Source organism: Macrotis lagotis, chromosome 1 (assembly GCF_037893015.1).
Source record: "Macrotis lagotis isolate mMagLag1 chromosome 1, bilby.v1.9.chrom.fasta, whole genome shotgun sequence".
Classification (NCBI taxonomy): Eukaryota; Metazoa; Chordata; class Mammalia; order Peramelemorphia; family Peramelidae; genus Macrotis; species Macrotis lagotis.
This window is the reverse complement of record NC_133658.1, coordinates 926829292-926850731: the sequence shown is the minus strand read 5'-3', so window position 1 is coordinate 926850731 and position 21440 is coordinate 926829292. Positions and strand designations below refer to the sequence as shown.

General features: G+C 35.0%; 1 protein-coding gene across 1 annotated transcript in view; it reads right to left on the bottom strand.

Annotated features, from left to right (window-relative positions):
• Nucleotides 1-4720: 4720 nt before the first annotated feature.
• Nucleotides 4721-21440, bottom strand: part of LOC141511068 (uncharacterized) — a 28032-nt gene continuing 11312 nt past the window's right edge. The window contains exon 2 of the mRNA XM_074220387.1: nucleotides 4721-18750. Within this exon, the coding sequence (XP_074076488.1) occupies nucleotides 16643-18750 (2108 nt within the window). The 3' untranslated portion in view covers nucleotides 4721-16642. The remainder of the gene's footprint in view (nucleotides 18751-21440) is intronic.

The window sequence follows — 21440 nt, the reverse complement described above, 5'->3', positions numbered from 1 at the left end:
CGAGTGCAGATATTCTTCCCTCTGAGCCAATTCTGATGAGAGTAAGGTTCATGTGCTCTGCTCCCCACTTCCCTCATTTCCCCCTCCACTGAAAAAATGTCTTTCAGGCCTCTTTTATGTCAGATAATCTATCTCATTCTACCTCATCCTTTCCCCTTCTCCCAGACATTCTTCTTTCTCTTTTTTTTTTTTTGGCTTATCATTCCACCACATTCAATTCACACCTCTGCTTGCTGTCCATGTATATATACTCATTCTAACTGTCCTAATAATAAGAACATTTCTAAGAGTTATAAACATCATTTCCCCATGTAGGGATATAAACAGTTTAAGCTTGTTGAATCCCTTATGGTTTCTCTATTCTGTTTACCATTTTATGCTTCTTTTGCATTTTGTATCTGAAAGTCAAATTTTTCTGTTCAATTTTGGTCTTTTCATCAGGAATATTTTGAAGTTCCTTATTTCATTGAACATCCATTCCCCACCTCCCCCCTCCTGAAGGATTATATTTAGTTTTGCTGGGCAGGTGATCCTTGGTTGTAATCCAAACTCGTTTACCCCCAGGAATATCATATTCCAAGGTATTTGATCCTTTAATGTAGAAGCTGTTAGATCTTGTGTAAGCCTGACTGTGGCTCCATAATACTTGAATTATTTGTTTTTGGCTGATTGCAGTATTTTTTCCTTAATCTAATAGCTCTGGAATTTGTTTATAATATTTCTGTCAGTTTTCATTTTGGGATCTCTCACAGGAAGTGATTGGGAGATTCTTTCAATTTCTATTTTACCCTCTGGTTCTAGAATAAGTTTTCATTGAAAGATGAAGTCTAAACTTTTTTTATCATATGTTTTAGTTAGTCCAATAATTCTTAAATTTTCTCTCCTGTAACTATTTTCCAGGTCAGTTGAACTAGTTCACATTTTTTTTATTCTTATGAATTTTGTTTCATTGTTTCTTGATGTCTCATGGTGTCATTAGCTTCCACTTATTTAATTCTAACTTTTAAAGAATTGTTTTCTTCAGTGCACTTTTGTACATCCTTTTCCATTTGGTCAATTTTACTTATTGCATATTTTTCTTTTGGTAATTTTGCTTTTTATAAATTAATGCTTTTCAAGGCATTTTTCTCTTCATTTGATTTAATGCCTCTTTTACTGTTTGACTTGCTCTGTTTTTTAAGGTATTCTTTTCTTTTCTTTTCATCTTTTTCTATCTCCTTTACTGTTGACTCTTTTTTCATGATTTTTTTTCATTACTCTCATTTCTCTCCTGAATTTTTCCTCTCCTCTTACTTGATTTTTTGGGGAAAAAATGAGTTCTTTCATGGCTTGAGCTAAATTTATATTTTACTTTGATGCTTTGGGGTTAAGTAATTTTGACTTTATTGTCTTGAGTGTAGTTTTGATCTTCCTCGTCACCGCAGTAACTTTCTAAGATCAGAATTTTTTCTTGTTTACTCATATTCCTATTATTTTACTTTTAACTCTGTGCTGAAGTGGGACTCTGTTTCCCAAGTTTCAAGATTTTTAACATAACTATTTAAATAACTATTTAGAGAGGTAATTCTGGGAACTGTAAGTTTTTGTCTCTTGCCAAGTGGTATGATCTAGGGAGCATTGTATGTACTAACCTCCTATATACTGTGCACTGGTTTGTGAGTTATGGCAAGCACTCTTTAACTCTGGAACAGTGACCAGGGTTCCTACTCCCATGCATTCCCAAGTTCTACTGGGCTAGTGTTTCTAAGAACGTCATACTAGGATTAAGACCTAGAATTGTGACCCAAATTCAAATATGGGCAATGCAAGAGAATCCTGCCCCAATGCCAGTAAAGGGACTCCTGTAAATTTTCTTCTAAATCTTTGTATGATATTCTTACTGTCTGTGAGTTGAGAAGTCTGAAAACTTCCAATGCTGTCACTGACTCAGTTGTCCAGGACTTGGTCCTAGTTTGCTGGTCCCCAAATAATTTGGAGGAACGAAGAGGCAACATCAAGCAAATCCCCACCTTTACTCTGCCATCCTGGCTCCATCTCTCCATGTTTTTCTAAGATCATTGAGCTCATCATTTCTTACAGCACTATAGTAATCCATCATAATCATATACCATAACATATTCAGTCATTCTCCAATTGAAGGTCATCCCTGCAATTTTCAGTTCTGTACTCCAACTTTGGAAACACACCAAGTAAAGGAATTACTGGGTCAAAGGTATAATTTGGGCATAATTTCAGATTGCTCTACAAGAGTTAGATCAGTTCACAATTCCACTAACAATTAACATCCCAATTTTTCCATATCTGTTCCAACATTTGTCACTTTTCCCTTCAATTTACTTAACCAATCTGCTAAGTGTAAGATGATTTCTCAAGGTTGTTTTAATTTACATTTCTCTAATCAATAATAGTTTGGAGCATTTTTTCATAAAAAAACTCAAAGTACATATCCTTTGACCATTTATAATTTGAGGAATAACTTATTTTTATGTCTTACAAAGATTTCTTATAGACTTTTTGGTATTTATCTGAGAAAGTCTATAATTTTGCCCCCAGTTTCCTGCTTTCTTTCTAATCTTGGCATCTGATCTTTTATTTATAAAAAATGTTTTCATTTAGTGAAAATGAAATTATCTGTTTTAACCTTAATTTTTTCTCTTGTTTATTCATAAAATATTCTCTAACCTGCAAGTCTAATAAGTAATATATTCTATCTTCTTTTTTCTCATAATATCTTTATTTTTAGATCCTGTATCCATTGTTCTGTGTGCCTCCCCCACCCCATCTAATCAACCAAGGGAAAAAAAGTGAAAAGGGGAAAAAGTAAAACCTTCATAAAGTTTTCAGAAAAGACAAATCTCTCTTTTCTCCCTACATTTCAAATCCTGATCACATCAGAGATAGCAGAGATGAAAGATTGACAAAAAGAAAAAAATATGAGACAGGATTTGTTAGATCTCTACTGGAAATTTCTAAATTATGATTTGAAAATTTTGTGTGTCGATGGGATTTTAAAATATCAGCAAACTTTGTAAAGTTTAATAAAAGTGGACAAATAAGTTACTCTATAAAAGAGACTTGAACTGTGTCTAATGGTAGCCATACAAAGGACAGAGGGAGGGAGGGAAGGAATATAAGAAGAAAAGAAATTTACAAAACAACTTTACTATATATTTAAGAAGCAAATTGTAGACAAAAATTTGTAATTTCATGTGTAATCATGTTATTAGTGTCCTTTGAAAAATGCTTATTTTATTCCCTAAATTAAAAATAAAAAACTTTAAAAACTGTTTTATTAATCATGGAATATATTCAGAAGAGATTCAGTGAAATAGTTTCAGTAAAATCCAACATGTTAAAATAAGAACGATTTAGGAAAACAGTGTAGAAGACATTAAAATAAAATTTCTGCCACTTTAAATAATTCTACAATTCAGAATATTCAAAGAAATATATTTGCTAAGCCCAAAGCAGTTTCAGTACGTCAGTCTCTGAGTCTTAAGTTTTTCTTGGGTAGTACCACCCTGGGGAATGGGTTTCAAAAAACTTTTAGTCCCAAAAGGAATATTAGTCAGTAAAGCTGGAATTTATTTACTGGTTTTAAATAACCAACCTGCCCAGAGAATCACAAAGCAACTAAAAAGTAATTAAATTTTAACTATTTTATGTCTTTATGTGTACCTGTATGAAGGCTATGATAAATTAGGGTGTGAGTTACTAAGGTTAGTATTAAATAAGAACATATTATTATAGGAAAATAAAGAAATGAACTACATGCATATACATGTAACAGAGAGTGCTCGATCTAAACTGGATCAAAATAAAAGGAATATATGGTTTATAAATGTGGTATATATGGTTTATAAATGTGGTAAAAAACGAATTTTGAGAGAACAAAATAGAATTTGCAAATTATTTCAGGATGTTTCTTGCCTCACTGTCAAGCATAAATTAAAGCATAAGCACATTAATAATATTGTACCCTAAAATTTGAAACTTTAGCAGTTAATGGCTTTTATCAAAGTTGTGATTCTTAAATTATTACCATTCCTAATTATTCGGCTATATTTCATTTAGGAGAATTCAATGCTCTGTTAGTATAATGGAGATCTCTGTTCATTTAAAATCATTGGAAATTAAATGACTTATGACCTGCAGGACTGAAAAGTATCAAAACTTTGTAAAAGAAAGGAACAATTAGGGAATCAAGATCAACAACATCAAAATGGAAGCTGCTTTTAAAGAATGTTATTAAACTATATATATGAAGAAATGGGCAGTTTAAATGTAGAGGATACTGTTCAAATTTTCATTTGGAGGACATAAGGGAGGAAAAAATAATGTCCTGTTGTGAGAGGAATAGAACTTTTCAAGATGCCATTATTTGTCACATTCCTCTGCCATATTCAGATCTTGACCATGAAAAAGGGATGAATACCTTTACAGAATATAATTGGTTGGGGCAGCTAGGTGGCACAGTGGATAGAGAACCAGTCCTGGAGTCAGGAGGACTTGAGTTCAAATCCTGTCTCAGACACATAATAATAATGACTTAGCTGTGTGACGTTGGGCAAGCCACCAAACTCTACTGTCTTGCAAAAACTAAATACATGTACATATATACATATATATATATATACATATGTATACATATGCATATGCATATATATATATATACATATATATATATATATGATTGGTTGACTCCAAAAAGGCAATAGAGGATTTCTCTAAAGTCATCAATGAGGGACTAGGAGGGACCTCAAACTTTGCAGTTGTGTTGAGTAAGTATTTTTTGGGTTTACTTGAATGTCACAAAAAACCCCAATAATGTAAAAAAATTGGAAATAACTGTGCAGTGATAAATCCTAAGGAACCAGAAAAAAAGGGGTCTGTGTGTGTGTATGACAATATTAAGTGAAGTTTAAGTCTGCATAACTGGGAAACAAAAATAAGAGAAATTAAACAAGCAGGAGAAGGTAAGATAAGTGTGAGATAAGGTAACAAGCAAAGTCCAATTTGGAAGGCCTTTCATCGAGGTTCACATAAAAAGAAAGGAATTAAGGGAGTTTAAGCAAGAAGAGGTAAGAAAAGGATGAGTAGAAAAGTTATAGAAAAGTGGAATCTTTCCTGACAAACTGTGAACAAGAGCTTGAAAGAAATGGGGTTAAATTCTGAAATAGGAAATTTGAAGACCAATTTAAAAAAAAAAGATTTGGGGAATTTTTTGACAAATGTCTTAAGGTACACTAGTAATATCAAATCTGAAAAATAAAAGGAATTAATTTGGCTTTGGATGATTCAAAGAAATAAAGAAGCAGTTGTGGGGGGTTGGGAGCATTACCATGAATTTTCTTGAACAGGAGTCAATTAAAACCAACTGGCCATTGAGAAAAATAAAGTTTAGTTATTGCCACTTGTAATTATAAATCACGCATTGATTTGTGGGAATATTTTGTTTAGAAGCTAGATTATAATTCTAGAATATTAGAGAATTTGATCCATTTCTGAATGCCAAGAGGATAAAAACATTAGCACCTATATCATGGGAGTACTGCAAGAAACAATAATTATTATGCTTAACATAGTGAACTCAGTTTTGGAGTAAATAATTTATCAAAGATAATAACATGAATGGAAAAGGAGAAGTTAGGATTTTATTCAACTGAAGAGATAAAATTTGACTTGAGAAGAGCTTGAGAAGTCTGCTATGTTTAAAAACAAAAAAAAAAACACCATGATTTTCTTTAGGGTTTTTTTGTATTAGGTGTTAAGGGAATTATGATTTTTATATTGATAAATATATGAGTAATGGCTTTAATAATACTATAGCTTCTAGAGATTCTTTTCTGAATCTGAACAGGGAAACAGAAAATAAAGTAGCTAAGAGTAATTGATTTTAATCATGACAAGTCCTGCATTCTTTTTCCTGTTTTAAGTCAAGCGGTACAGTCCTATTCTGTTCTGTACTGAACAACCCAAAACTATACAATCTACCTAGGCATTCCCATAGGACTCCCTACTTGAATGGTCCCAAGTGATATAATTGATGTAATATCTTACATGGTGGATTTGTCCAGGGAGGATCACTCAAACCCCAAATCTGATTGTTTTATGATTCATTTCCCCCCTTATGTTCATGTATAAAATATCTGGCTCCACCACAGAAAGGGGGAGTTCCAAGGAATGGAACAAACCCATAATTTACAAATCAGTCTTTTGCAAAAAAAAGTAATAAACTGCTATCTGCTTTACTGGCAATCTGTCTCTGATCTGCTCTTTCATGACCAACTCAGTTAAAACTTGGTTAGCATGGGGAATTTAGGAAAAATTAATTAGAGATAAGCTTGGAAATGTGAATTCTCTTTTAACTGGAAGAATATGCTTTTTAAAAAAATACTGTTAAGTGAAATTTTTCTAAGATTATGCAAAATATTGTTAGGTCAATTCCATAGTGAATATTTTCCCCCTATTGAATTTTTAAAATAAATGTTATAAAAATCTTTTTAAAAATTATAATAATGAAATACCTTTTGCCTTAAATGCTTATGATTTAATAAAATATTTAAAGTCCCCTTCTGAGGTTGTGATCTAAATTTTGTAACTGTGCTTGGGTACAGTTACTTTGAAATGAACTAAATTGAGATTATTTGGCTAAATTAAGATTATCTTTTTTTTTAAGGTTTTTGCAAGGCAAATGGGGTTAAGTGGCTTGCCCAAGGCCACACAGCTGGATAATTATTAAGTGACTGAGACTGGATTTGAACCCAGGTACTCCTGACTCCAGGGACAGTGCTCTATCCACTGCACCACCTAGCCACCCCAATTATTATCTTGTATACTAAAGATAGCAAGATTGTTTTAAAAATACTAATAAATAGGGGCGGCTAGGTGGCGCAATTGATAGTCCTCATTTACATTTATGTTAGGGCTAGGAAAAGAGTTTAGGGGACCATCATTTAGGTACTGACAGTTTAATAAAATAGAACAAATACTAAGGCAGGGATGATACAAAGGGACTTTTTTTTTGGTTTTTTTTTCTTTTACCCAGGCAATGGGGTTAAGTGGCTTGCCCAAGGCCACACAGCAAGATAATTATTAAGTGTCTGAGGCCAGATTGGAACTCAGGTACTCCTGACTCCAGGGCTCGAGCTTTATTCACTGCGCCACCTAGCCACCCCCAATACAAAGGATTTTTAAAAAGAATTACAAGATTTACCAGTGAAGCAATACTGGGACCTCCCCCATCCCATCCTCCTCATCCTGGTCTGGATTTATGTTAAGTAACTCCTTTGTATACAGCAGGACAGTCTTCCTAGAGTCTAGTAACTCTCTATAAGGCATTATATAATATTTGAATTGATAATTTAAAATTTGCATAATCAGTTCTTAAGAAACTCTGTAGAACTTTGAGGATGGTTTTCTCCAACATATTTAGAGTACTCATCATCTTCATCTTACAAGTTTTTAAATCCTGAGTGAAATGACCCCCCAAAAAGCATGCCAATCTTTTTTCTTAGGGGTACAATTATCATGTCACACACTTTGACAAAAAATACCAACTGTCCATTTAGAAGAATTTGTGATGGATAGTGGAGGGCTCAGATTCAGTCTACCTCTGCTTGCTGATCCACGTGTTAAAGGTGGAGGCAGAGGCCAGGATGGAACCTCCAATACAGACAGGTATCTGCCCTCAAGTGGGCCCATGATCTTGATTGTCATTGTGCTGGGAACTAGGGTTGTAATCTCCTGCAGGCTGGATACATGGTGGTATCATTAGACAATATGGTTTTAGCATACAAATCTTTGCAGATGTCAACATCATACTTATGGTGGAGTGGAAGGTAGGTATGTGGATTCCACAGGATTCTCACCTAAGGAGGATGGCTGGAAGACAGAATCTGGGTACCAGAATCTCACATTGTCCCTGGTGATAACCTATCAGTGAGTTCAAGGTTTTTTGAGAAGAGCTGGATGCAGCAGTGGCCATCTCCTCATCAAAATCTTGAGGGGATAAAATATATGGTTTTTCTCAGCTGTGCAGTGAAACTGTACCTTCTCTGTCAGGATCCATATGAGATAGTCTCAGATCATAGCCAAAAAGATCTAGGTAAAGTTTGAGATGTAGAAGGGCATAGCCTTCTGTGAACAGGACAGGAGCTCTTCAGGGGCCCCAAGGAACTCATTGTAGAAAGTGTGACTCTAGAGCTTCTCCATGTCCTCCTAGGTGATGGCAATTCCATGTGCAATGGGGAACTTCAGGGTCAGAACACCTCTTACTCTGGATCCCATCCTTCTTGGGGCTGTCTTCCTGGCCTATACCCACCATCACAACCTGATTTCTGAGGTGCCCATTAGAAGGGAAGACAACTCAAGGGGCGTTATCTCCTGCAAAGCCAGTTATGCACATTGCAGAGTCACTGTCATCATCTAGGATGAACCTGGAAGTGGCCAGTTTAAACCCTTGGAGAAAGGAGTGGCATGGTACTTGGAGGCAGGGGGAGGCAAGTTAATGTTTGTCCTTCATTTTTCGAAGACCATGACATCAGGGAGGTGATGCCATGACAAGCACGAGGATCGAATTTGAGTGAGGGGGTGCTGTGCTAAGTCACCAGCCTCACTTTCTCCTCCAGAGTCATCTGGAACCAGTGGCCCAGGGTCTCATATAGCTAGTATATGGCAAGTGTCTGAGGCTGGATTCAAACTCCCATCCTACTCACTCCAAGGCCAGTGCTCTATCTACTGTGCTACCTAGCTGCCCAAGGGGAAGGCAAGTGAGTGAAAGAGTTCACAGCTTACCAAAATTCTTTAAAATAATCTTTAAGAACTAGGGAAAAAACCTGATATGGTAAATAAACATTATAGAAATCAATTATTGCTAACTCTTTATTATAATGTAATTATACCTTACCAAATCACTCTATAATGGATTTTTTTTAGGTTTTTGCAAGGCAAACGGGGTTAAGTGGCTTGCCCAAGGTCACACGGCTAGGTAATTATTAAGTGTCTGAGACCGGATTTGAACCCAGGTACTCCTGACTCCAAGGCCGGTGCTTTATCCACTGTGCCACCTAGCTGCCCCTATACTGGATTTTAAATATCAACAGATATGATTCCTGAAATGTCAAAAGAGATGGAATGATTGTCCCTGTAACATCTTTTGAAAGTGTTTTCTATTGACCCAGCTTTCTTTTGCACTATACTCATTTTAAAAAAAGCTGTTGAGAGGTTACTTTTGAAATGGATGCCATTGGATCAGAAACATGTATTTTAGAATATAACAAAATGTTTGAGAACTTAATGGTATATTTGGTAATAATTATGACAATAGTGATATGATAAATGACTATTGGGAGAAAAGCATAGATCTTTGTGGGGCGGCTAGGTGGTGCAGTAGATAGAGCACTGGCCCTGGAGTCAGAAGAACTTGAGTTCACATCTCAACTCAGATCTTAATAATTACCTGTGTGATCTTGGGCAAATCACTTAACCCCTTTGCCTTGCCAAAATCCAAAAAAACCTTAACAAAAAAGATCTTTGTGAGGTTCCTTTATTCTTCTTCCTTAAACTTAGCCCTGCTGACACTCTGGTGTCAATTTAAGGAACTAGGACCTCGCCCAAAGTAAGAAAATAATAAGTGAGTTTCATTCGAGACCATTTAGAAAATCATGTAATTGAATCTAATAATTAGCAAATAGTCAAGTTATATTTTTGAACCAATTTTTTACCAATGTATAGTGTATTTTTTATGTCAAACTACAGAATTATTTGGGCCAATATTCCACCTTATCCAACATTTAGCCAACTTGCCTCCCCATCATTTCCTGTTCTAATTTCTCCTTTTATTCACTCAGTGGATTAAACCTTTTTAATTCCTCTTAGCAAGCCGCACTGTAAAGGCCACCTGCAGTGACCAGGTGTAATTCATGCTCTAGCCTATCAGACTAGACTAAGGTGAGAGTTGGAAAACCCATCACATACTTAGATATAATTTAGAACATATGTGTTTGTGCTTAATTTTGCCTCCAACAACTAGGAATGTATAAAAATATTAATAAAATTACATGAATTTGAACTAAGCCTGTTAAGATGACTGTTATATGAACACAATTATATCCTGTCCTAATATATGATTAAGGTTTGCTGTGAGGCTAAATCTTGTGTGACTTTAATCTGATAAACTTCCAAGTTTTGATTTCAAGAATGAAAGCCTCATATGGCCACAAGTGCAGCATTTAAGGAAAATGGCCATAGTTCAACTGGAATGTCATCTGTCCTTGGGCACTAGCTGGGGACAGGAGCCACCTCAGGAAGGTTAACTTAAAGATCCTTGACTCAATTTTCTTTGCAAGGCATTGCCCCACTAGGTCAATTCTGAGCCTTCTGTCAGAAAACTGATTGCCAATGATTTATCCCAAAGACATCAAAGAAAAAGGAAAAGGACCTATATATGTACAACATTTATTTATAGCTACACTTTTATGGTGGCAAAGAATCAGAAATTGAGGGGATGTCCATCCATTGGAAAGTAACTGAACAAATTATGGTATATAATTGTGATGGAATACGATTATGTTTTAAGACATGAAGAGCAGGATGCTTTCTGGAAAAACCCTTGGAACTCTTAAACAAATTGATGAAAAGTCAAGTGAGCAGAACCAGGAGAATCAAGGTACACAGCTATTCTATCAATGCAATGATCCAAGATAATTCAGAAAGACTTAAGGTGAACATGCTATCCATCTCCAGAGAGGGAATTGATGGAGTATACGGGGAGATGGGAGTTTATTTTTCTTGGTTTTTTTTGCCAACATGGTAATACTTTGCATGATTTCACATGTAAAATTGATATCATATATATTGCCAAAACAGTGGATCAGGGAAAGGTAGGAAGGAGGAGAGAATTCAGAATTTACATTTTTTTCTATTTGTTTCCTATTTTATATATTCCTTTTTCTTGTATATTTTAATTTTCCCCTTGTATTTCAAAAATATTTTTAACATTTTCTTTTTAAATTTTGACTTTGAAATTCTGTCCCTACCTTCTTCCCTTTTCTCACCCTGAGATAGTAAGTAATCCAATATAGGTTATACAAATGTAATCATATAAAACATTACAAGAAAAATTTCATAGACTGGGTCTAAGCAAAAGAAAGTTGTATTTACTCTCACTCTAGAGAGGGTGCACTCAAGTCAGAGAACCGTGCTGAAAGTACAACAAATTTGGTTAATACACTTTTTTCAGTTTATGCAGTTTATACAGTTTATGCAGTTTCCCCCCCTTTCTCCCTAACCCCTTCCCTTTTAGCCCACTGGTTGGGTTTCAGGGGGTACAATCTATTCATAGAAATCTACCCTAGCAATAGATGTAAAGAAAGGAATGTAATATTTCCAAAATATGTATCTCACTATATGGTGGGGGGACCTGTTACTGTACCTTCTTAGTTTAGACATCTTGGTGACCTTCATATTGTTTTGATTAGAAAAAGTAGGATTCTCACGGTCAGTGTTTCAGTGAGCAAAGGTATTACTGCAAAAGCAGGATGTCCTGGGTCCCTTGGAATGCAAGGTTTTTCTTAACATAAATACTTCTTTAACCTGAGAGGGCTTCACTAGAAATTATCCCACTCAGGTTTAACTTGGCTCATTGTATTGCTGAGAATAGTGGTCATCCACAGGGACTCAAAATGCTTTAAAACTGAATGTTAAAAACTTAGAATAGAGTGATAAGTCAAAAACAAAAAACATAAACAGCATATTGCAAGAAATAAAACAGGACAAATACCCAGAATTTCTGAACACAGCAGATTCAGTCCTTTTCAAAAGAATATACATATTAAGATTTACACACAGGAATACACATGCAAAAAACCTTTAGACTGTAAATTTTAGAATATTAATTTAATGAAACAATTCCACTGAAAAAAAAAAAAGAACTCCCACAAGAAACCAGGTCAAAAACCATAAAATATAAAGAAAATTCAAGATTCAAACACAAGCCTAATCTGTAACCATTAGAATCCATGAGACACAATGATATTTTCTAAAGAAAAAAGGAGCCAAAAATGATGTTGAAAGTGACCTACCACAGCAGGACCCACAAAGTGGTTGAGACACAAAAAAATCTAAAAAATTTCTTCAAATAAGGTTCCAGTCACCATTGGTGCATGGAACATGCACACATTCATAGACAACACAAAATCCAATAGACCTAAAAGAACAGCTCTTTTTGTAAGAGAACTCAAGAGGTATCAGATCCCAATAGCAACCCTGGGTGAAACAAGACTGGCAAATGAAGGCCTACTGAAATCAGAGCTGGATACATTTTTTTTTTCTGGAGTGGTTGCAGTGAATGGGAGTGCTGTAAAGCTGGGATAAGTTTTGCAATCAAAACTAATCGTGTCAACATTCTTGAATGCCTACCAAAAGGAGTGAAAGACAAGCTCATGACAATGAGATTGCCACTTCCAGGAAAATGCCATGCTACCATCATCAGTGCCTATGCTACCATTGTGATAAACCCTGATGAAGTTAAGGAAAAAAAATTTTTAAGACTTGGAGACCCTTATCACTATACCAAAAGAGGATAAGTTTATAATTCTGGATGACTTTAATGCTGGAGTAATCTTAGATTACCAGACATGGCAGGGAGTCCTTGGGTGGAATGGAATTGAAAAACAGTGTGCCCTCAGTGAGAAGGCTGCACTCTATGAGAAAGCAGAATGGAAGCAGCTCAAAGGAAATGTACATCTGTAAGTCTAGAGTACCCACACCAGGGGTTCACAGGGACTATTTGTGCCTGACCTGTGGTAGAGCATTCAGAGCCTATAGTGGTCATTTGTCTCAAACACAGTGATATCATTTTGGTATTCATTGATATCGAAGGACAAGAAGCAACCCCACAAATGTGAGCCCAACTATAAACGAAAAAAGATATTTAAAAGCTTCCTAGATGGGGCAGCTAGGTGGCGTAGTGGATAAAGTGCCGGCCCTGGAGTCAGGAGTACCTGGGTTCAAATCTGGTCTCAGACACTTAATAATTACCTAGCTGTGTGGCCTTGGGCAAGCCACTTAATCCCGTTTGCCTTGTAAAAAAAATACCTAAAAAAAAAGCTTCCTAGAAAGAAAAGCATACTGGCAAAAATTATTTGCTTCTCAAACCTCTGAAACAAGATACAATAACCAAGTACAACCAAAAACCCCCCAAAATATGAACATAAAGGTGAAAAAAATGTAAAAAAAGAAGTCATAATCCTCATATCATCCTCCAGAATTGATTTTTTTTGGTGAAAATTACAGAATGAGGAAGCACTTAAAAAAAAAAGGAAACTAAAAGAGGCAGATATGTTGTATCTTAATGAAATCAAAGGCTAACAAGGAAAGGAACTAAGAGAATCTTCAGGAGAATGGGTAGAGAGAAAAATGGAAGGATGGAAAATGAGAGAAAAAGGAAATGTTTCAAGGCTTAGAAAGGATAGCACTAATTAATACACACCTGGAATAAGGGATAACTTGCTTTTTTTCCTTAGTCATTTTATTTTTTTCCAAATATAAGTAAACACAATTTTTGACATTTAATTTTTACAAGATTTTGAGTTCTAATTTTTTTCTTTTCCTCTATTCCTTGTCCTCACCCTAAGACAGTAAGCAATTTGATGTGACATGGGGGCAATCACATAATACGTATTTCCATATTAGTTATGCTGTGAAATAAAAAACAGGACAAAAAGAGGAAAAAAACAAAGTGAAAATAATTTGGGGCAGCTGTGTGATGCAGTAGAGCATTGGCCCTGGAGTCAGGAGGACCCAAGTTCAAATCCAGCCTAAGATATTTAATAATTACCTAGTTATGTGACTTGTGCGAGGCACTTAACCCCACTGTCTAGCAATCCCCCCTCCCAAATGATTTGCTTTTTAGACCCCAACAGTTCTTTCACTGCATGGAGAGAATATTTTCCTTCATGTACCTTTGGACTTGCTTGGATCACTGTATTTATTGCTGAGAATTGATAACACAACATTGCTGTTACTGTGTACAAAGTTCTCCTGGTTCTACTCACTTCACTTTGCTTCAGATCATTTTAGTTTTTCCAGGTTTCTCTGAAATTCCCATATTCCTCATTTCTTTTAGCACAGTAGTACACCATTTTATTCATATATCAAAACTTGTTTAGCCATTTTCCATTTGATGAACATCTCAATTCCAAATCTTTACTTCCACAAAAAAAGAGCTGCTATAAATATTTTTGTATATGTAGGTTCTTTCCCCTATATTATGATCTCTTTGGGAGAGAGATCTAGTAGTGATAATGCTTCATCTAAATGTATGCAGTCTAATTGCTGATAAAGGATCTCATGCAAAGAAAGATTAGGAACTTATAATGGCTATTATCTTCTGGGATTTGCTATTTAGAGAGGTCGCTCATTCTATCTGAGGGGAAGGAAAATCAGAGCTTCTGGGAACAACTGAGATTCAGAAAAATAGAAAAGCATGAACCCTAATTAGGAAAGATGATCATGAGGAAGTAAAGAGTAAATAATAAATTATTCAGGGCGTAGGAGGATACCTATAATGGGGAAGTATCCTCTCACCTGCAAGAACTCATATTTCAGAGTGAAAAATAACAGCAAAATGGGGGCCAAGGAGAATGATATCCAAAGCAATATCAGAATCTCTTTAGAAGAGGGAAGTCAAAATACTGATGCCTCCTAAAGAACGAGTGGGTCAAAGACTCAAGCATAGAGATAATCAATAATTTTATTAAAGAAAATGACAACAATCAGATAGTATACCAAAATTTATGGAATGCAGTTAAAGCAGAATTTAGGGGAAATGTTATTTCTTGAAATTCTTACATCACCAAAATAGAGAAAAAGCAAATCAATGAATAGGGCATGCAACTAAAAAAATCTAGAAAAAGAACAAATTAAAAATTCTCTCAATTTGAGCATTAAATTGGAAATTCTGAAAATCAAGGTTGAGATTAATGAAACTGAAAGAAAAGTGTTGAACTAATTATTAAAACCAAGTGTTGGTTTTATGAAAAAAAATGAAATAAACAAGCTATTAGCTAATATAAAGCCCAAACTAGAAAAAGAGGATTGTACATAAAACAATTGTGCACAGCTTGACTTTCTTTTTTGAGTATTAATGAATTTTCAACAAGACTTTCAAAGCTCTCTTCTTCCTTCTGCTCTATAAGGGTTTTTATAATATATCAATTTCATTCCTCAATGTGGAGGTTCAGGGGAAGGACAATCCTATCACTAATATCCATGTCATTATTATTCTTTCCTATTCGAAACTGAAAAAAAAAAAACAACCAAAAAGCACATAATCAAGGACCACAAACTGCCACACTTTTCATTTCCCCACAATACTTTTTATTCGACATCTTTTATCCATCACCTCTTGGTAAGGGGGGCAAGTTGCCCAGCATGGGATAAGTCCCTGATACACTGACCAATCATAGCATTAAGAGGTAGGATGTATTGCCAAGTTGTGACCTTCACAGAGTTGTCTTTGCTTTCAGTTATTACTTGGTCTACATTACTCCATACAACTCTTCCAGGTTGTGGAAGAACTACCTGTGTTTTGTGGCATATTATTGTGCCATAACATTCAAATGCTAACATCCATTCAGTTGTTTCACTATTCAGTGTAGGACATCATCACATCTGATTTTCTAGTCTCCGACATAACAAAAGGAGCTGGTGTCAATATTTTTTGTACCCTTGGGTCCCTTTCCTTTTTTGAAAGGTATATGCTCACTACTGATATCACTGAGTCAATCATTTTACAATTTCCAGGGAAGCTCACAGCTTCAGCAACAGTAAACAGATGTCCAAGATGCCTTCCAACACTTGATTTTTTTCTTTTCATCTTTGTCACTTATATGGAGTAAAGTGGAGCCTGAAAGTCATTTAATTTGCATTTAACGAATTACTGATACAGGCCATACTTAAGTGTTTTTTAAAAAATTACAATTTATTTCCCCCTACCTTCAATGATCTCCCCTCTGTGAACTTAAAAAAAAATAGAAAACTCTTGTATGAAATACACAATTAAACAAAACAATTATACACAATATTTGTGATGTTCATTTTCTTACCACATTTACCAACCTGAAAAACTTTCTAATTACTAGTGATTAGTGTAAAACTGCAGTTTTGACCCTGCTGGGCTTTGAATATAGGAAGAGGCAGTGGAAAAGAGACATATGGATGTACTTTTGATTAGAACACATAAAAGTAGGAAGACAATGCTGAAGTCACTGAATCAATCCTTTCACTTTAGAGATGAGGAAAGTGAGACACGGAGAGGTTGATTCTGGCCCATAGTTCTAGTTAATATGAATTTTGAGATGGGAAATAAAGAGATAATTGCCTGAAGATACTGCTATCTTGATTATATTCTTAAAGATTCTCTCATGCTGTGGAAACTCTTCTGTTAAATACTTTTAGAGAGGTAACTAAAAACTCTGCCATGTTTGTGACACTCATGAGGTCTGTCTCCAGTATGGATTCTTTGCTGTTTAGCAAGACTGGAACTCAGTGACATTCATAAAGTTTCTCTTCAGTGAGGACATTTTAATATCGAGCAACACTGAAGTTGTCTTAAAGCCTTTTTACATTAGCCATGTTTCTAAGGTTTATTCATAGTGTGAATTTTCTGATATGTTGCAAGATGCGAACTACATTTGAAAGCTTGATGTGAGGCAAGATGGGAACTCTGTGTGAAAGTCTTTGTACAATGATTACATTTAAAAGGTTTCTCTCCATTGTGTATTCTCTTATGCCTAGCTAAAGAGGAGCTATAGGTGAAAGTTTTTCCACATTCATTGCATCCATAAGGCTTTTCTCCAGTATGAGTTCTCTGATGTGCAGCTAGAGAGGAATTATATGTGAAAGCCTTTCCACATTCATTACATTCATAAGGCTTCTCTCCAGTATGGGTTCTCTGATGTGCAGCTAGGGAGGCACTGTATGTGAAAGTCTTCCCACATTCATTACATCCATAAGGCTTCTTTCCAGTGTGAGTTCTCTGATGGGCAGCAAGTTGGGAGGGGAAACTGAAAGTCCTTCCACATTGACTACATTCATAAGGCTTCTCTCCAGTGTGAATTTTCTGATGTGAAGCTAGTTTGAAGCTCTCTGTAAAACTTTTTCTACATTGATTACATTCAAAAAGTTTCTCTCCATTGAGGATTTTCTGATGTCTACCAAGACCAGAGATGACTATTAAAGACTTTCCACACTGATTAAATTCAGGTTTCTTTCCAGTGTGGATTCTCTGATGGATAGAAAGACTGAGTTTTTGTGTAAAAACCTTTTCACATTGATTACATTCAAACAATTTCTCTCCAGTGTGAATTCTCTGATGGGTAGCAAGCAGGGATCTAGATCTGAAAGTTTTTCCACACTGATTACATCCGTAAGGCTTCTCTCCAGTATGAATTCTCTTAGATGAAGAAAGACTGGAGGAAAGAAAAGTCTTTCCACATTGATTATATCCATAAGGCTTCTCTCCGGTGTGGATTTTCTGATGCACAGCAAGACTGTGGCGGAATATGAAAGCCTTTCCACACTGAATACACCCATAAGGTTTCTCTCCAGTGTGGATTCTCCGATGTGCATTAAGATTGCCCTTCTGTGTGAAAGCCTTTCCACATTGATTACATTCAAAAGATTTCTCTCTAGAGTGGATTCTCTGATGTTTAGCAACATTGGAGCTATCTGCAAAAGCCTTTCTATATTGATTAGATCCATAAGACTTCTCTCCATTATGAATTCTCTGGTGTACAGAAAGATTGGAGTTATGAGTGAAAGCCTTTCCACACTGATTACATCCATAAGGTTTCTCTCCAGTGTGGATTCTCTGATGTGCAGCAAGATTAAACTTCTGGGTGAAAGCCTTTCCACACTGATTACATTCAAAAGGTTTCTCTCCAGTGTGGATTCTTTGATGTCGAGCAAGAATGAACTTCTGTGTGAAAGCTTTTCCACATTGATTACAATAAAAAGGTTTCTCTCCAGTGTGTATTCTCTGATGGCTAATAAGGAGTGATCTGTAGCAGAAAGCCTTCCCACATTCATTACATTTATAAAATTTCTCCCGAGTATGAATCTTCTGAGATCTATCAAGATCTGAATACCCAATAAAGGCCTTTCCATACAGAGCACATGCATATCTTTTTATTCCAGGGGAACATCTAGAATGGTAAGGAAGAGATGAGTGGTGGGATGAGGTTGCTTCACTTTCATTAAATTCCACAGGCTCCTTTTTAATATAAATTTGCTGATGAGTAAAGAATTTAGTGTTATGAGTCAAAGCCTTTCCATCTTTATTAGTTTCAGAAAGTATTTGCCTACTTTTCTGATGTCTAATAAGGTTTGAACTGTGTTTCAAGGACATTTCCCATTGATTACTTGGATCCATTTGCATTTCAAGAAGTTTCTCATGGGATGGAAAAAGTTTTAAAAGTTCAGTGATGCATTTACTATATTCACTGTCTTGAAAACAATCATTTCCTGAGTTTACTTTCTTAGAAAGATTTAGAACTGCAGATTGTTTGAATCTCTTTCCAATTTCATCAAATTCACTCTTTGGAATTTGATCTACTTTCATATTGAAATCCTGGGTTTCTCTCAAATTGAAGTCACAGGAACCACTGCTCATGAATCTTTGCAGGTTATGTTTTTCCACAGAAACTCCCAGCTTTCTAGTCATTTCATTTACTTCAATTCTGGCCTCTAGTGAAAAAAACAAACAATTAAACATAAATGTGCAAAAAAGATATTCATACATAAATAAATGCAATAACAATGGTTACTGAAGACTTATGAAGCTCATGACTTTCTCATCACCAAACTAAATGAAATAAAACTTTTGGGATATGCTCTTGAAGTAAACATTGGCATTAATAGACTATGTTAATGTAAGAAAGTGTATCAGGCTGTGAGAATGACAAAGGAGATGTGCACCTGAGTGCAGGACCCATTATAGACTTATTCACTCCACGCTAAACATTCAAATTCAACAAAAGCAATGGCCACAAGGCAAGATGAGGACCAGACTGAATGTCACTAGATTAGAATGATTCTCCATGGGAGTTCAGTTTGTTGCTAATGTGAAGGAAAGATATACCAACACCCAGTTTGCTACATTTGAGTGCAAGAGGAGCAGGCAGCTTTCAGAAATTTGTTGTACAGCCCCACATTTACTCATCTGGGCCAGAACACTTGTAAACATCCAAACTGCTTGGGTGAAAGTAACAAAGGAAGAAAACTCTACAGAACCTATAGTGGGTTGCATCATCCATTTCTAAAAGCCAGCATATAACTCCACCAAAAGTTATGAGCAAGCAAAGCTTAGAAAGGTTCAGGATTTTGGATTCACCAAGGAGGTAGATGAAATTCAGCTTGGTGCTGATAATAACAATTTAAAGCACTTTTATGATGCCCCGAAGATTATTTATGGGCCAAATATGGGGTGTGTGTGTGTGTGTGTGTGTGTGTGTGTGTATGTGTATATATACATATTTATATATATACATATATATATATATATATATATATATATAATCAACTATTTAGTGTTGATGAAGTTGCATTGATTAGTGATGACTCACAACAGACCTTCATTACGCATTGCTGAAGCTACTGACCATTTACCTCAATCCTTTTTTATTCATTCCTCTACTGAAGGGCAACCCAACAATTTCTAATTCTTTGTCACCAAAAAAGTGAACTGCTAGAAATATTTTAAAACATATTAAGTTCTTTTCCTTTTTCCTTAGTCATCTTGGAAAACAGACCTAATAGTGGTATTGAAGACTCAAAGGGTATATACACAATTCTATAATTCTTTGGACATAAGTCCAGATTCCCCATAATGGATGGATCATGTCAAAGTACCACCACCAATAGTGAAGCCATGTCTCAAAAATAATATCTCAAGGTTGATTTTATCTGAATTTCTCTAACATAAAAGGACAGAGAGAATTTTCTTACATGAGTGTAAATTTTGGGGATTTCTTCATTGGAAAACCATATGTTTTTATCTTTGACCATTTATCAACCTGGAATGACTTGTAAGTCTTTGTATATTTGAACTATACATCTGAGAAAATGTCTACAAAAATGGTTTCTCAATTTTCTTTTTTTGATTTTTGCTATATTGGGTTAATGTATTTGAAATTACCCATATCATACCTCACCATGCTCTTTATTTCATGTATTCATAAATTGTTAATCTACCCATAGATAAGTCTGATAAGAAATATGTAACATGTTCTTTTAATTTCTTAAGATGTCTGTTTTTGAATCAGGCAGAAACATGCAAGCATCAAACATGTGTTTGTTTTCAAAATGTGTATGTTAACCTAAAAAAGAAAAAATAATTAAAAATTATCTAGCTTGGAAAAAAAAGATGTCTGTTTTTATATCTTGGTCAGGCATTCATTTTGAAGTCTTATCTTAGTAAATAGTGTAAGATATTGGTCTATGTCTGATTTTTGCCAGATAGTTTTCCAGCTTTTTCAACAACTTTTACCAAAAAATGAATTATCACAAAACGTCTTTAAAGACATTTTCCAAACACAAAGTTACTGTAATAATTTGCTATAATATATTGTATATCTACTCTGTTCTACTGATCTACTTTTCTATCTCTTAGTACCAGATAAGTTTTTAATTATTATCAGTGTATTATTCTTAAATTTTTATTTATTTTCATTTTAATTCATAGAATAAAACAAGTATGTCTATAATATATTATAATTAAAAAAGATGATTCCACATGAAAAAGTAAATCAATTATGTACAACTTGATATTCCAATGTGATAGTTATTAGGTAAATTTCTTTTTCTTTTCCTTGTTTTTTCCCCTGAAACCCTGCCCAAGAAAGTTGGCTACTATTAAACACACATATGTTGTTCCTAAAATAAAATGGCTGTTACTGTATACAATATATCCTTGGTTCTGCTCATTTCACCCTTAATTATTTTCTGCAAGTGCAAATCATTCAGCCCCCCATTTCTTTAAGTATTTTATCAAAATCATATATCACAACTTGTTCAATCACCTCCAAATCAAGGGGCATCCCTGAAATTTCTACTTCTTTGTCACTAGGAAAAAGAGCTGTTATAAATATTTTAGAACATATATTCTTTTCCTTTTTCTCTAATCAACCTGGAAAATAGCCCTAGTAGTGAAATTACTAGTTCAAAAGGTAGACGGTTTGATAACTGTCTGAGCATAATTCTAGTGTGCTCTCCAAAACATCTGGACCAGTTCACCTTTCTATCAACAATGACTACGGGTCCAGATTTTTCCTCATTCCCTCCAACATCTGTCACATTCCCACCAATCTGAAATGTGTAAAATGGTATCTCAAGGTTGTTTTAATTAGCATTTCTCTATCAATAATGATAAAAAATAT